The 17,484-nt window shown below is 41.2% G+C and overlaps 2 protein-coding genes across 5 annotated transcripts; one reads left to right on the forward strand and one right to left on the reverse strand.

Annotated features, from left to right (window-relative positions):
- Nucleotides 1-861: 861 nt before the first annotated feature.
- Nucleotides 862-5,201, forward strand: si:dkey-110g7.8 (GTPase IMAP family member 8). 3 transcript variants are annotated; one of them, XM_026997981.2, is made up of 6 exons: nucleotides 862-995; nucleotides 1,597-1,759; nucleotides 2,129-2,276; nucleotides 2,980-3,654; nucleotides 3,900-4,481; nucleotides 4,752-5,201. In XM_026997981.2, the coding sequence occupies exons 3-6, from the start codon at nucleotides 2,246-2,248 to the stop codon at nucleotides 4,802-4,804; spliced, it is 1,341 nt and encodes a 446-aa protein (XP_026853782.2). In that variant the 5' UTR covers nucleotides 862-995; nucleotides 1,597-1,759; nucleotides 2,129-2,245; the 3' UTR covers nucleotides 4,805-5,201. The 3 variants fall into 3 exon arrangements, with proteins under 3 accessions (XP_026853782.2, XP_026853781.2, XP_035384494.1); XM_026997980.2 differs by lacking the exon at nucleotides 862-995 and adding an exon at nucleotides 1,279-1,297; XM_035528601.1 differs by lacking the exons at nucleotides 862-995; nucleotides 1,597-1,759 and having other exon boundaries at nucleotides 1,989-2,276.
- A 3,329-nt stretch (nucleotides 5,202-8,530) lies between these two features.
- Nucleotides 8,531-17,232, reverse strand: prr15la (proline rich 15 like a). 2 transcript variants are annotated; one of them, XM_026998040.1, is made up of 2 exons: nucleotides 17,156-17,232; nucleotides 8,531-8,917 (listed from the first exon to the last, which is right to left on the reverse strand). In XM_026998040.1, the coding sequence occupies exon 2, from the start codon at nucleotides 8,896-8,898 to the stop codon at nucleotides 8,542-8,544; it is 357 nt and encodes a 118-aa protein (XP_026853841.1). In that variant the 5' UTR covers nucleotides 8,899-8,917; nucleotides 17,156-17,232; the 3' UTR covers nucleotides 8,531-8,541. The 2 variants fall into 2 exon arrangements, with proteins under 2 accessions (XP_026853841.1, XP_026853840.1); XM_026998039.2 differs by lacking the exon at nucleotides 17,156-17,232 and adding an exon at nucleotides 13,443-13,622.
- Nucleotides 17,233-17,484: the final 252 nt, after the last annotated feature.

A 17,484-nucleotide genomic window follows, 5' to 3' on the forward strand; every position in this document is an offset into this window, starting at 1 on the left:
AGTTAATAGCGTCCCACAATCAATAAAAGCAAAAGTTTTACAATATGAAATTTGTATGCTTTATTTCAGGGTGGGAATATCCTTATCTGCATTAGCCTACATCTTTTTATGTCCTGCCAGAAACCTTTTGTTTTATCTTGTTTATATATTCTCTAATCTTAATATCTTTGATATTGAACGATTGATATAATATTTCTTACCAACAAGGGGACAATAAATGGGAAAGGATTTAAGATTCAGCAAATAAAATGCACGTACAACAACCACAGACTTACATCTGTCTTGTACTTAAACACACTGTTATTGGTATTATTATTATTATTATTGTGTACTATTATTAGGGACACCAAGCATATAGGTGTTTTTATTTATTTATTTATTTATTTATTTTACGCCTACCTTTTAGTATGCATTCCCTGCGAGTTGCATTACTTGTCAGTTTTTTGACCACCAAAGTATTGCTGACTGGATATTATTTGTGTGGCAGACAATTCACAATACTGCATTAGCACTGACATTGCACTAGCGTGGTTGTGTCGTGTTTGTAAACGTTTACAGAGCACAGTAATGTTGCTGGAGTTTTTACATGTATCAGTGTTATCGCTGGGTTGTAAATGGTCCACCACCAATGAACGAAAAAGAAAAGGAACATTATACCAATGTGAAAGTATGTGTACTGTGTCAAAGTGTACTACATTTTTACATTTAAGTATTAAAAGTGAAATATAAAAGAGCATGCCTGAAACTGGAACGCGTGTCATTAAAGAAAAGTTAATGTATGAATACCGAGAGAGTCTGGGCAAGACAACGTTGGGGGGAGGGGGCGGTGTTGGCGGAAGAGTAAAAAAAACTGTCAAGTAAATGTAGTTTAGTAACAATATTAATGTTAATATACAGTTATATCGAGTAAGGTACAAATGCTCTAAAATTCCACTTAACTATAATAAGGGAGAATTAACTACTTCGCACCCTTGTCTGCAACCCAGCCTGTAGAGGTAAGTCGGGGGAACATTTTGACGATAACATTTTGACATTTTGCCCAAGAAGTCACTTAAAAAGTGAACCTACAATGTGTTTCTAATAAAGTGGCTGTTGAGTGTACGTCAGAGTTTGTTTGTAACGGTTTCCAGAGGTGCCAGTAATTGTGTGTGCAACCCTAAACAATAACCTTTGTCCGCACTCCTTCCGATTTAGTCAATCTGGACATGGCAGAAAACTAAAAACAAATGACGTAAAGTCAACCGTTCCGCCTACTTTTCTTTCTTCTGTCTCGTAGGCTACTGATCTAGGTTGCCAGGTAATTAAAACTCGCATCAATATAGCCTACATTCATAAGACAGTTGATTTTCATTTTCTAATGTTTACACCTTTACGTGTTCACCCACGACTGCGTTTTCAGTTTAGCCCAATGTACCAGGAAAACCGCAAACTGGCAGATCTGCTAACCTATACAAGCACAACTCGAGTCATATAGACTAGACGCATCAATTCGTGTGATTAATTAAACGAGCCGTTCAGGAAGATCGATTCCTTCACAGATCTACCATCCTCATTATATTATTCATTCATCCACTAAACCCCTTAATTCCAATTCAGGAGGGCTGGAGCCGATCCCAGCAGCACAGGACTCAAGGCAATCACCACGGACAGAATGCCAGTCCACAAACATGGGAATTTAGAGACTCCAGCCGACATAACACCCACGCCTTCGGAAGGTGTAAGGAAACCGGAGAACACCGCGGAAACAGGCGCACTGAGAGTACGCGCAAAGTTCACATGCAATGGATGGGATGGAAATACCCCTCACTCCCCATTACCCTGAGGAGTTCATTTCGCAAGTCATGCATTACATTGACTATAGCTGCAGATAAAAGTACTACCTGCTGCCACTAGGGTACTACTTGTTTGCGCATTGGAACTTGTAGAAATATTTGCTATTTTTTTATTCATGTTTGCAAATAGTGATTCACACTTACAAATGGTTAGTCATCTTTACACATCATATTTTAGGTTACAAACACATATTTCTGGTATGGAACAGCCTTTATGTCTAGTCACTGCTCTCACATAGATTAATTTTGGATCACTCCTCTCTGTCTGCTGCATGTGCTTTTCCTTATTTTCCCAGGGTTCTACAGACCTGGAAAAGGGGGATGAGGGGGAGCAGAGACAGAAAGCGGAAACAGATACAGTAGAGCAGTAGAGCAGGAGGGGGAGACAGAGAGAAACTGCAGCCCGACACAAAATGGCTACGGTCTCCTCCAGCATGAACATTGGTAAGTGGCTACATAAACATTACCTTCGCTCTGTGCATCCTGGGAGTGTGGTTACATGTCTGAATGACACACAGCTGGCATTTGCTACATTTACTCCCTTCACCTCAGGGGGCTGCTTTGTACACCGTAGCTCTGAGGAGGGCTGCCGTTCTGGAATGAGTTTGTCACTTATAGCACAGTGACTAAAATCAGTATAGCTTGGTAGATGAGTAAAATGGTCCTAGATTCATATGCTACTGTGATATTTCTTCGATGTTTGCAGCAGGAGTGTAAGTGCAAGACCCTGTATTTAGTCTAAACCTTACAATACTGATTACAGAGGGAATGTAGCTAGATTCTCTAGATGAGTAGTACACAGCTTATGGCTGACACAAACCTATGCAGATAACATAGTTGTTATGTAGAGTAACAAACTTTAAGGGTTGCTATTTGTCTAACAGTGGAACTCTCAGGGATAGATGGATATATTCTACATGATGAGTATGTTTTGCATACTCATGAGAGGTATGCATATATTTTTGTCCTTTTACTTGTGTATTATTCAAAACTTAAAATCAGACTATCTCATGCTATTGAATGCTTCCTGCTCCCCTCCCTGAAACCTTTTTGGTTCATTCTCTCTCTCTCTCTCTCTCTCTCTCTCTCTCTCTCTCTCTCTCTCTCTCTCTCTCTCTCTCTCTCTCAAATTGCTCATATTTACTAGTGCTGTTTGGGTACCAGGGCTCTGGCAAGAGCTCATCCTGTATCTCCATCATTGGCCAAGAGGAGTTCCATGGCACACAGCCCACCAAAGAGCCCCTCCTCTGCACAAAGACGCTTGACTGCAAGAAGCTCACGCTGGTTGACACCCCTGGATGGAACCTGGAGGATGACAATGCAGTTGCCATGGAGAAACTGGACGGGGAGAGCTATACATCTGCCCACATCAGACACCTGTGCTACCCAGGTGTGCACACCCTGCTGCTGGTCATCCCCATTGGGGAGCCCTTCACTGAGCGGCACAGGCAGGGCATGGTGGAGCGCCTGGAGACCGCAGGGACAGACGTGTGGAAGTTCTCCATGGTGCTGTTCACTGGTGCTGACCGGCTGTGGGGCAACGGGGTTGAGGAGTTTATCGCGGAAGGGGGCTCGGCCCTCCAGAGGCTGGTAGAGAGATGCAGGAACAGGTACCATGCTCTGGATAACACCTGCTCGGAGAACAGCACACAGGTCAGAGAACTGCTTCAGAAGGTAGAAGACATGGTGCAGGAGAACGAGGGCTCATTCTTCATGATGGATGATGGTATTCGGGCTCCCTGGTCTGGACAGATCCCAGAACGAGAAGTGGGGATGATCACCAGTGATGTGGTGTCACCAATATTTAGATCACCACCACGAGGTGAGTACTGGTTATCTATTAGATGCACTTTCCAAGAGTTATGATTCAACCCTACACTTTAATCCAAAAAGCTTTTTGGATTTCCTCGAAATATGATTACAATAAAAGCATTTTATATACAATTCATGTTTCCCTTTGTCTCTCCTTGGCTGTCCACTGCATCTGTTTGATCTACTTCTCTCTGTTCTTCCTCTTCTTTTATCTCTGTCTGTTATTCTCTCTCTCTCTTTGTCTTCTGCTGCCAGAGTTGAGGATGGTGTTAGTAGGGTGGCAAGGTGCCGGGAAGAGTTCAGCAGGAAATGTGATCTTGGGTGGACGTAGGTTTGAGTCAGGTTGCCGCACCGAGGTCTCGTCGCGCCAGCAGGCATACGTGAGTGGCTGGCGCATCACTCTCGTGGATACTCCAGGCTGGGATTGGTTTTCCTTCCGGCGGACTCCGGTGCATGTCAGGAAGGAGATCAAAAGAGGGGCACGACTGCTTCACCCTGGCCCACATGCCCTCCTTTTGGTCATCCCTGTAATATCTACCCTCACATCCAGAAAGAGGCGTGCTCTGGAGAACCACCTGGAGATGTTTGGAGAGGAGGCATCTCTTCACACGATCGTGCTGTTCTCTTGTGGCGATTGGCTGGGCTGTACACCAATTGAGGAGCACATCCAAAGGGACGGTGGGCAGTACCTGAATCTGATAGAGCACTGCTTGAACTACTATCATGTGTTGGACAGCGCCACTGCAACCAGAGGCCAAGATCAGGTCACTGAACTTCTGCTTAAAGTGGAGGAAATGGTGGCTCAGAATGAAGGAAGACCATTCCTCCCCGTCAAGTGTGAGTCTACGTTTTTATTTCCTAATGCAAGCTTTAAAAAAAGAAGCATGCATATTAATTTTGAGCAGAAAGTAAGTCGACTTCTTTCTGCCATTAGATCTTTTTTTTTTTTTTATTATTCATTCATTCATTTAACCTGTGTCACAAGCAAATGTCAAGAGTCAGTTTAATAATTGATTATTATTGGATCTATAGTGCTACATTACATAAAGTCTTAGACTCTGGACTCATACAATATAGACTGTGATTTTGTTTTCCTGTGTTTTGCAGTAAATGAAGAACAGGAGGATGAGGCAATGTGTGGAAAATGCGCACTCCTGTGAACAAACGAATGGCATGTCTTAGAACTCAAATTCAATTAAATTGCAGTTATGCAGAAGAGAAAAAAATATAAATAAATGAACTTAAATGAGTTTTGTCAGTGAGTTCCCTCACTAGACTGGTCTTATAAGGGTTTATGAAGACATATTAATTTGGAATTGTTTACCTTAACTTTTGTAAAGGTGTCATTATTAAGGTATTTATTTTTCTGAATTGCATACAGGACTATGTAGCTGCATGTTTTCAGCAATATACAAATATGTCACATTTGCCATGACTACACATATCTCCCAGATTGATTAACCAGCCTGAAGGGAAACACATGTTGTTAACACTTTTGCTACTGCGTACTTTGCACTTGATATTTTCAAATGAATAAAGTTTGATTTTTAAAGTCAATTGTGTACCGGTCATGTGGAGTGGTAACCTGCATCATAATGTATATTAAGGCTACAAGCATGACCAAATGTTATTGCCTACCACTGACCAATCAAAGGGCAAAACCTTCTAGAATCATCTGCAAGCAAAGATAAGTATAAGATAAATGTGTGTCCATATTTTTTGGACCTGCTTTAGATTTAATTCACTAAGTATATTGTGCTTTGGTGTGCAATCTTGTTCTCACACCCTGGACATTATGCACTCGGTAATGACTTTATTAGAAACACCTACTCTGCACCTTTATTCGCTGTTCATTTTATAATATTGTAGAAGTAAGCAGTTAGAGACTGTACCCCATGCAGTTTCAGACACTTCTACTATATTTATTACTGGCTGGTTTCTGACCACAGGACGACTTCTGACAAGATACTGTTTGGATGAAGGACCATTCTCAACACTGCAGTGTCACTGCGGGGTTGAGGGTGATCGGTCATCCAAAAATATCCAACCAAATACAGTCCTGTGGTTAAAAACTGGACAATTAAAATTTTGGAGGATGCATAACAGATTGTGGCAAGGGCATATAGTGTATAAGTGTACACACTCAAAGTGTTTCTAATAACATTCATTTATTGATTTAGTTTTGAATAAAAGCACCAGCAATTGCTGTAGTGAATGCTACCAATTTGTAGCCTTCTACAGGAATACAATATTATAAACCTACTATAAACCATGTTGTACAAGGATTTTTTAAACTTCAGTACTAAATAAATGGTCGACGTTGCGCTATGCAAAGTTATAAACGACGGGAAACAGCTATTTAATATCGTATGAGCTACAACAAATTTTTACTTTAAGATCGTCCACACCATTAAACAATACCTCTCATGCACTCTAGTGGGCAATTTAATTTGAAACGAAAAGAAACAGAAATGTTATCTTTGTGCCGGTCTTTTTACATTGTTCTAAGCCCATTTCCTGCATATTGATATTTGAAATACAGTGTTTTGAAGTTTAATGTCAGTAAAGTTCCTATTATATGTTCTGTTTTGTGTGGTGTTATTTGTCTTCGCTCAACATGTAACACACTGGGACAAAAACAAAAAACAAAGAACAACAACAACAACAACAAAAAAAAAAAAACAAATGAAGACGCACTGACACATTGTTCAATCTTTGGGCGACCGGCGGTAAAAAAAAGAAACAAGTTTGTACGCAGGGCTGGACTGGGAACTAAATTCAGCCCTGGACTATTATCTAGACCAGCCCACTACAATGACAGCAACACCAAAGTGAAACTTCAAAAGCCCCCTTCCCCAACTCTGTTGGATTTTCCACATTTTCATCAGTAAACCTCTAAACACTGCTTGAAGTAAAACCCGCACTTTCACATTTGACCAAAATAAATAAGCCTGCTGTCAGTTACCGTGGACGTATATTCAGAGTTTCCTGAATAAAACTGCGTTTTCAATTTTATTTTACAAACAATCCCTAGAACAGTGTTCCTGAGAAGCAAACACTAATGGCACCATCTCAAATTACTTCTTCCGCCCTATATAGTTCACTATTGGACGTTCTCCGCTCCGGCTATTGAGTAGTTACATCTCTGCCTAGTTTACACTTCGTTACTTTGTCTGTTTAAACCCTGTTCTCAGTAAGCCTAGTTGTAGATTATTGTGACTTTTACGTACTGTAACGCTGGTAGCGTCCTTGTTTCTAGCGCCGGTAACTTAGGGTTGTTTTCTAATTCTGTCTATGGATCTGGTCGATAACGTCGTCTCTAGCCTTAATACTGATTTGTTCTCCGTACATCCTATTTTATGTTTGTTTTGTTTTATACTGTTAGCTGGCTGGTTTTGTTTGTTTCCTTCTTGATTATCAAACATCTCTCTGCATTTGCGTCCTGCCTTCCACCTCATCCCTGTTACAACGTTACACTAGTGCTCAAAGTAGGGAGTAAGCATTATTTAAGACGTGGCCGACACTCTCTACTCAAGCGGCAGAATGAACGAACTGGCTAACGTCCCAAGCTGGCTGTGCTTTGAACTCTGAAAATATATTTTCTCCGCTTTGGCCATTTTGTTCCTCACTCCGACGGCCAAACAAGTTGTGAAGTTTGATGCATTCATCTGCATCTTGAAGTATTTTATTTTTGTTTTATCGTGCGCCTTTTTAGTCCCTCATTTGCGCCTTTTTTTCGATGTTTTCTCCATTTTGCTCTCATTACAAAACTGATGTTTTCGCGGTGGTTGTGGCTAGTTAATCCTGGGGAAGGCGCATTAGCTATTGCACATGCACTAATGGCCAATGCACACTTCAATATTACAATACAAAACCGGGTTCTATTGTTAGCCAACCCGGAATGGTCCCGGTACTCCCGATGGTCAGTCGATCCCTCTTTGTAATCCCCACTCACTGCTCTGAAACGGTAAACGATAACTGCGTTTCGTCTCAGTCGGTTATCAGTTGATTAGCCTACCTTTAAGGCGTCAGGAGGATTTTGATCGTTATACCTTTTTTTTTTTTTTTTTTTTTTTTTTTTTATCTGTTCACTAATTAACCCGCCAAGCGACCACGTACAGGCGCAGGCTCACAAAGTTCAACAAGACACAAAATATTTGAAAAGTTTTTTTTAATTATTATTATTATTATTATTATTATTATTATTATTAAACATTATATTAAAACATTTTCTTTACATATTGTTTTAAAACAAATCATACTCAGATAATTTAAATAACTAATCTTAGATTACTGCAAAATGTAATTTTATTGACAATCTAGGCATAAAACAAGAGTAAACCATATGACATTCATAGGACAGTATAAGAACAAATCAAATGCAGTTTTAAACAGAAAGAAACATTTCGCATGGTGATGAATGAGTTACAATGGATGTCACTCTGATCATAAGGCACTGGGTTTCTTACATCTGGACTTTAGCAAACTATTTACTGTAAAAAATTAAAATAAAGAATAAAAACAATGCAAAACAGAATATGCATGTTTTATAAACAAAGTATCATTGTGGATGGAAATAATTTCAGTGTGCCCTTGTGTTCATTTGTGTTTATATACTTTTGTGTGCAGATTAAATTGCAAATACCTCACAATGAAAAAAGATCAAAGTCAGTCAAAACTGCTGCAATTTTTTTTTTTTTTTTTCCTATTTAGCAAACCCTTGGTCATTTATTTCCAATGGATGGCTTTCAATGCCTGAATCCGCTTTGTTCAATGCCTGAATCCATTTCTTTGTTTCATATGTATGTGCTGGCATGCTTATGCAAATCTGCCTGATGTACACAGATGCAGTCCTCAAGAAGACAGGCTCTCTGACTGCCCATAAGATGCACATCCTTCACTTCCCTGTACTCTCATTCCCATTGCAAGACTCCGAATTGGGGAACAACTCGGGGTTCTCTGATAATGTTGACCGAATCCTCTTTTTCTCTTTGAAGCGGCCTGAGTGAGAGACTTTAACATGTCGCCCTTTTGTGGCTGTTTTATCCACGATGCGTTCAAGGCGAGCGTTCAACTGGGTGTCATCGGGCTTTCCAGGTGCTCCGGGTGCTCCAGGTGCTCCAGGTGCTCCAGGCATGGCTTCTGCATTAGTACTGTATTCTGCAGGTATCTCATACAGCACCTTGGGCTCTGATTTCTTTTTGCGGAGGAAAGTGAGCTTCCACCAGGCTGGGGCAGGCTCCGCTGTAGCCATGACCAAGGAGACACGAGCCCTGAGAGAAACAGCAGAGTGAGCAGACAGGGAGGGAATTAGAGCACATCCCCTTACTGAGTGGGCCAGAGCCAGTGGAGGACATAGAGAATGAGGAGGAATTGGATTCCTATTTTTAGAGTTGGTTCTATTGCAATGGTGATTGAAATAATTCTCCAGAGATGGTCTGGGGACATTTAAGGCTTTCACATGCAACCCAGGCACCAGAGTGGAGCACAGCTGTGGAGCTAAGATGCTGAAACTCACTGTAATCCCCAGCTGAAGCCAGGAAGCCCGGAGACTGGAAGCTCTGGCCTTCACATGCCATAATCGTTTTTTTGCTTCAGGCCTCCAATGGGAGTTTACCAAGGAACCTTCCAGTTCTTATATCAGAAATGCTCACCAGTGGCCTTATCCAAGATACATCTATATCTCACTGAGGTTAGCAGTAAGAAAAGTATTGTGATGTGCAATATGAGATCCTAGAGGGTGTGGGCAGCAGTCCATGTTAAGATCTGGTGCTATGGCATGAGAGTATCGCTGAATTTTTCATTGCAATTCAATAGGTGCCATATGGTGATGCTGTGCTAAGGTGGAATCTGTAAATCTCAGGTTACAGGCTTCAAATTCCATAGCAACATGCTGAAGTCAGACTACAAGCTAGCAGAGATGCTAACGCTTAACTGATGTATACAAGGTTCCAGCTGGTGGTGAATGTATGGGGAATGTGCACAGTAGTCTATGCACATAGATTATTAGCCAGTGGATCGTTTGTGACTTTCGATGTCATTTTAATTCATTACTTTATACTGCCTGTCATTGACACTGGTCTTAAGCCATTCATACACAAATACAAAAATGCATACATCCTAGCAGTTCTCTTTTGCAATGTGCCAAATGCATGCCAAATGTTGGCCCAGATGGGATATTAAATATAGCTGCAATGTCAACCTACTGTATGTGTGATCTAAACACTGAAACTACCAACTGTATGTGTGAACTAAACTCTGAATCAGCGTGCTGTATGCATGATCTAAACTCAGATTCAACTTGCTGTATGCGTGATCTAAACTCTGAATCAGCCTGCTGTATCTGTGAGCTAAACTGAATCAACCTGCTGTATGTGCAAACTAAACTTGATTCAGCTTGGTGTACGTGTGCACTAAACTTGACTCAGCCTGCGGTGTCCACTAAACTTGACTCAACCTAACTCAACCTGTCATTTGTCGAAGTTCTTTCTGCCTGGCTATTGTCTGAATGGCTCTCACAGAGCATGACCGCAGTGTAATGTGCTTAGTCATGTTAGAGAGGCTGTTGCGGGGGGCATAATACAACCATAGAAAAAAAGCAAACACAGCTTCAATTCTCTCTCTCTCTCTCTCTCTCTCTCTCTCTCTCTCTCTCTCTCTCTCTCTCTCTCTCTCTCTCTCTCTCTCTCTCTCTCTCTCAAACACACACAGATAAAGCCGCCACATTGTGCCTTGCCCTATTCAAAGGAAACCAGTGAACCTACTATACGCAGTTGCTCGGCAACAGAGTGGTCATTTCCATACTGTATGCTAATATTTATGGTCTCTCTGTAGGCTTTGACTTCTGGCCTTGTTCATGTTTGTATGGAAGCAGAGAGAAACCAGGAGTGGCCCTCTCCAAGGCCAAGATCAGCCTGCATGTGTTTTAATACTAAAATATCTTCTCATCAACTATTTTATACGACTGTATGTACAGGGAATCTATGTAAAATTAAGATTTCCTGCTGTCAGGTGATAGTCAAAGGAGTCAATACTGCAAACCAAATTTCCAAAGTGTCCAAAGTGTCACTTGGCAACTTAATCAACAGATGAATTGGAAATGATTAATTGGTTCATCAAAATCAGTTAAACATTGTCTAAGTTTTGATATGTTTGATAATTGCAGTTTTTAAAAAGCACAATATACTTATTATATTTTTGAAAGAGATTATCAATCAAATTTATAGGTGGATAAACTCCACATATTTCCCAAGAAACATAGAAAGAAACTATAAACTTGTGTTTGACAATATGTTCCAAATATGTTCCAATTACAAATATACTATAAAAGTAGTATAAACAAACACCGCAATAAGCAGTTACAAAGCTTTTGATGACTTCATATGATAACCAAAGAGCACGGCCAATCACTATATCATAAATATTGTGATGATTCAGACTGGAACACTCCTGATAATATCAATGCCTAATTTCATTGGACATAGAGTATCTCAGCTTATTGACACCATTTCTGACCAGAATGGACAGATATTTAACACATAATAGAGATAGTGTATAAATGCCATGTCTCATTCCAAACAAGCCTCTGGACATATTTGCTGAGCCTGAGCTTAGCTTTTGATCTGATCCCAGAGCTTCTTGGTTTCTAAGTGTACCATGCTGGTCCTGGATCAGTGTGTGCTGAGTGGAGCGCATTCACACGCTACATCTGACTGGCTCTTGTTCAGCCCCTAAGGGTATTGTATGACTCTCAGGAAAAGGACACTGATCAAACAATTCCTTTCATATTTGACAGTTATATTGATGGTTTGTGTGTGTGTGTGTGTGTGTGTGTGTGTGTGTGTGTGTGTGTGTTTGTGTGCTGGATCAACATTTGTAAGGAAGTCTGAACTGTGCTATACAACACAGGCCTTCATTTTACAACATGTTCAGAAGTGAAAGGTAAGGTTTTGGCATAGCCAGGACTGTTAGGACATGTGTAAAATGTGTGCTTTCATACTTTCTTGTTAAGAGGCTGTGCTTGGGAAACTGGTCCTAGGTCGGTGTGATATGACAACTTCTACAGAGCATGACCTCAACCTAGAGGGAAATTCTGATTCCACTCAAATAATAAGATAAGGATTGTGATAAGAGTGATAAGGGTGAATTGCTTCCATGGTCCAGTTTCGATGGTATTCTAATCAGATTCTCTAATCTCATTATCATGTATATTCAATAAAAACAGGTCTAGTCTCCAGCTCAAAAACACCTTCCCTCCACACATATTGGCAGGCTACAATACATAAGTATCTCTGTCAATGTCTGCATCCTACAATCTTTGGGGTTTTAACTGAATCATTCCTATTATCTCTACATGCTTATGAGGTCCTCCTGCAATGAATGGTGAAAGTCTTTCTGTTGCAGGTTTTCTACAACTAGTGGAGACTATGGATAAAATGATAGATAAGTTAAAGTCAGACTGACATATGTGATTCAGTTTGACCTGTGGTTTGAAAAACAAAATCCTCCTTAACAACAAACATGAATCTGTGTTGCATTGAAGCTTTGAGTAAGGCACTGTTTTACAAGCGCCATAAACACACAAGACTTCTTCTGTTCACCTCTTATCTCCAGTGAGACATATCCACCATAAATATTTACTAAATGTGGGGCAGGTGAAAGAGATTGCTGAGACTGGGCCAGAAAGGAACCGAGGGGACTACATGGGAAGCACTCTCCCTGACCTGTCTCCCTGGCATGGAGAAGATTTACCTCTTATTTGAATATGAATCTTAGGGCAGGTTTTCTAGATGTGGGTGTAGGCCAGGACTGCCTAAAGCTGCATTTCTTTCCTGAATATCCCTGAACGACAGCATATGTTAGTACAGGAATAGGTTCGAACTGAGGAAGGAACATGAGAGAACTCTGACTGTTTTAAGCAGCATTAATGAGATAGAATGAGAAGGAGGAATGCAGCAAGGATATACTGTATTTCTTTTAATAAATGACACAATAGTTAGAAACTAGGAGCTGTAACTTAACTCCTGCATGATTCACATGCTGCATGGTTCACATGCACACACATACATGCATGTGTTTGCACACACTCAGGCACACACAACATGGATTATACATGTTGCATGTTCTTATACTGCATGATTCACACACACACACACACACACACACACACACACACACACACACCACACACACACACACACACACACACACACACACACACACACACACTTTATTATTTGTTGACTCAGGAGTTTCTACCAGAATCACAATAACTGGACTTCATTTAAAACAATTAAAATACCAACCAATATTCACTTACTTATTTTCAACAAAGCATTTTATTGAACTGAAATATTTCCAGTTCTTTGTTCTGGCCAGTCCAATTTGGACATTTGGATTGGGAATATCAAACATGCAAGCCCTGTGCCAAACATCAGTAATGATGGCAGGACAAGCAGGCCCCAAACCAGCAAGACACAGGGTACACTTCCTGGGCACTGGCTAGTTTGAGATAAATGCTTACTCTGGATTGTTAATGTGTGAGCAAGAAAGCTCTGTGGCCAAAGAGTATCAAAACACATGTTACATACCATAGGATAATATGGATATACTTGGACCTGTGATTTTACTTAAGTTTATATATTATAACTGCATTAATAATATATTTTGTATGTGTTAATATTACATGACATTAGGTTTGCAACTACTGAGAGTGGATCTGACTAAGAGCTCTCTGTGAGGTGAGTGTGCACTTGCCTGCTGCCTGTGCGGTGAATGGTAGCACGAGGATTCTCTCACCTGTGCCAGTGAAAGTGCGTCCCAGAGCCTTGCAGTTGCTGTTTTCTCTCCAGAGGTTACTGGCCTTTAGTTCAGTCCCCTCAGTGCCGATTACAGTCAGGTCCTGTGAGTGAGATCATTGCCCCGTGTGGGTGTCCTGACAGCTCTTTTCCACCTTTACATTTGTTTCTCTCTTTATTGAGCTGTTTCTCTTCTCTCTCTCTTTTTCTCTCCTGTGTATTCTTCTCTCTGACAACCAGGTGCAGCTTTAACAGGTGTATGCACCTCCCACTTTATCACATATGCGCAAGCTCCTTTGCGCACAAATGTGCGCATGACCGAGGACACGCGCACGCACACACACACAGAAAAAGAGAGAGAGAGAGAGAGAGAGAGAGAGAGGCCCCACCTCCTGCTCATGCTTGAGTAAACAGGGCCATGGTGACAAGGTGACAGCAAAAAAAGACACAAACATAGAGCTAAACTTACTAGATCAGTCCCATCCATACTTAGAAGTGCATCCACCTAATCACTCTCTCCTGTACATAGAACTATGCAATCTCACATATCTAAGATAGAAATAAAATGACCAGTTCCAGCTTATCTGTACATACATCTTTGCTCACTAGATCAAACCCAGTTATACATAGAGTTTCATATACTATATAAGATCCATCTGTTCATCGAAGAAACCAGATAATCTTGATAATCAAAGATGGAACATCATCCATTAGAGCAGTGCGACCTGTACATTGAATTAAATTCACTAGATCCATCTAAAGTAATATAGAAGTTGTGAAGGATAGAAGCCCTTCTACTAGCTGCTATGACAATGTATTTCAGTCCTGATCCTGGGGGCCCATTGCATGTATGTTGATTTACAGCATTTTACATGTCTCCCTTTTATCAGTCCATCAGCTCATTAGCAGAGTGATAAATTGCAATGTTGCAGTATGCAGTAAGATCTCACCTCTGTCCAGTAGAGGGCAATCTCTCACTCATTCCCCTCCCCAAATCACTACAAGCAGGAATGCAGGACTGCCAGTTCTGGCAGAGTGCTCTGGCATGGGTACATATGTGGAAGGGTGGTGACCAGACTAGTGTGAGGGGTCAGAGCCAAGCCATTAGGATGAGTGTCTGCTCTGTAGGGGGAGCATGGAGGATGTGTGGCCTGTAGGATGAGAGGCCTCTGAGCTCCTGCAGTGCCCTGTGTGTAGGCTCACAGTCAAGCCATGCAAGCCAACCAAGCCAACAACGTTTGTGACCAAACTTTAATATAAAACCAATTCTTAAGATTTAATTAGTGAAGTATGAGGTTATATTGGTTTGATGTTTTGTTTTATTTGATGTTTTTAGAGTCCCAATAACTCTTAAAAAAATTAAAGATTAAAATTAAAATTAAAAAATCTAGTTAAACAAGATCTTGTTTATGAATATTAAGCACATTTGTAATTTATTATTTATTTGATTACTTTATAATTCTTTATTTTTATTCAACCTTCCAGTTTGTCTTATTCGGTATTTCTTATGTTTGGACCTCACTCAAAAAAACTGTTGGTAGCAGAAATAGCAGCAATACTATTGGTCCCAACCAGAGATCACCGGCTACCTGGCACAGGGCTTCTGGCCATGAATGGAACATGGGTAGTAGATGTGATTAACGGCTCCTAAAACTGCTTTCACGAAGCCACACGCCATTCAAGGATTTGATAAGCTTATGCAGCTTTCTTTCTCATGCGTCTGAAAAGATCACTGGCGTGGAGACGAGCTGCCACTGTTAGGTTGTGTCTGCCACCTTGTGGCTGAACCTGGTAGCACACTATAAGATAGTCTGTTTTATAGTCTGTTGCTTTTGGTGGGTCTCTTCATAAAGCGTTGTGAACGTTCACTTCAGCCACAAGGTGGCATTAAGTAATAAGCATGTCAGACTACAAACAAAACGGCAGGTTTAAACAAGTTACACCACGTTGCATTGAGATGTAAGGAAAATAGAAAGACACAGTATGCCTTTTGTGAATGACTCCAGTAAAAAAAAAAAAAATCCTGTGAATTTTCAGGTTTTGTGCTTCCTTTCATGCTTCATTTATTTTCAGTAACTATTTCTTCAGCCATTTTATTTCTTTGTACTTTGTATGAATTATTTTTGTTCTTTGTACAAATTTACGTAGACAGACACACACACACACACACACACACACACACACATTACCTATTATCTGTTATCGCCGTAGCTACTCGTTATTGAGGTAGCGGAGGAGGGACAGACGATTATGGTGTCCATCAATCAGTACATCTCTTCCTCACCCTATCACTCCATCTTTTTCTTCTTCATGTCTCAGGTGAGAGGAAAGGATAGGATCATACAAATCTTTTCTTCATCTTAATCATAAAGTGAACAACCATTTTATTCACCAAAACGGCTTTAAGGCTCTCACCACCTAGATTGAGTCAACCCATGTTCTGAAACTGAAATGGATACTCAGTATGTTTCGTTGCAGCCCTGTCAAAATGCGCTAGTAAATGAAGTCCACCTGCCCTGAATTTGCTGGGCTGAAATTACATCGACTTGGAGGGCAAAGAAAGTCAGATATCGGACATTTAAATTAAGAGGTACTCTACATAATATTAACAAAGGCTGAATCAGTGTAGTAAGAAATAAGAGTGTACTAGTGAGACTAGCATAGTAAGAAATAAAAGTATAAGTTTAAATATAGAATCACATATGCCTTTGTTTTCCATAGTCCTCTTGGGTAAAACCATTACTCTATTTCATGTGCTAGAAAAAATCTTCTAGAAGATAAAACGATAGAGAATTGGCTGATTAAGGAGAGAGAACAGTGTTGTGAAGTTTGCTGCTGTCCAAAGGACCGCGCGGCCTAGAAACCGAGCCTCGACCACACCGCGGGTTGTTTCGCGAGAGCACCCGCCTCGAAAAAGGGTTCAAACCCGATCGGCAGCCATCACTTTAATCATAATCAACGCGGCTAAAGAGGAGTAATGGAACCCGCGCGTTGGGCGCGCCTGTGTTCCGCCACAGATTAGCCCGTAATTTGCATACCGCCTTTCTTCATCCCCGTCGCCACGACGACAGGCCGTCCTCCTCGGACACAGCCAAGCGTAGCCTCCGGGGCCGCTTTGACAAATGGCCAACCGCGTGCTGCTGTCTTTGCGACCGAGACAGGGCAGCGCGAGCGACAGTGATTGATAGCCTGACGGGGTAAATAGTGCAGAACTTTTCGGTTTTTTTTTTTTTTAATAGGAGTACAAGAGGTGTTTAAAAATCGGTGTAATGGAGAAATATGAAGCCGTGAGGAACAGCAGAGGAGGAAAGGGCGCGCTCGGGGCAGAAAGAGTGGGTGGTCAATGTGTGTGTGTGTGTGTGTGTGTGTGTGTGTGTGTGTGTGTGTGTGTGTGTGTGTGTGTGTGTGAGAGAGAAAGACAGAGAGAGAGAGAGAGAGAGAGAGAGACATCTGTGTGTGTCTGTATGAAAAACAGTTGACGCGTTCCATGCCTAATACTATACTTTAGTCTAATCAGAATATGCTCTTTCTCAGTAAACTTTGGAGCTTCATCATTCTCACCACCACCACCATCCTTGTTTGCACTCTCCAGTAAACACAGGCACTGTGGTCACAGTCCAGTCCACCTGAGCTATTTTGTATTCTGCTCCCACGGCTGTTACGCTAAGAGGCTGTTTGTGAATGGCCTACACCATCTATAACATGCTACCATACCTTTTCTTTTACTGCAGTAAGCATCCAGTATGATGTCATGGCTTCGGCCCTCTGGAGTCCGTAAGATGAGATGTTTCTGGTGAATGAGCCGCAGTCAGTAAAGGCCTCTGTACGGGCCTCTGTACATTTGCCCCAGATGGGAGAGCCTGCCATTCATCCCAGACAGGCTTGGCCCACATGTTTTCTGCTGAAGGATGTACACATGGGTCATTCTCTGTGTAGCTTGCCAGTTTAACCCACAACAAAAATAGACTGCATAGCTAATGGGCAAATTAGGCCTACGTGGCTTACTGGAATTCTACTTAATGTCGTTTTCCAGCTTTAGTACA

The sequence above is a fragment of the Electrophorus electricus genome, chromosome 1 (genome assembly GCF_013358815.1).
Source record: "Electrophorus electricus isolate fEleEle1 chromosome 1, fEleEle1.pri, whole genome shotgun sequence".
NCBI lineage: Eukaryota > Metazoa > Chordata > Actinopteri > Gymnotiformes > Gymnotidae > Electrophorus > Electrophorus electricus.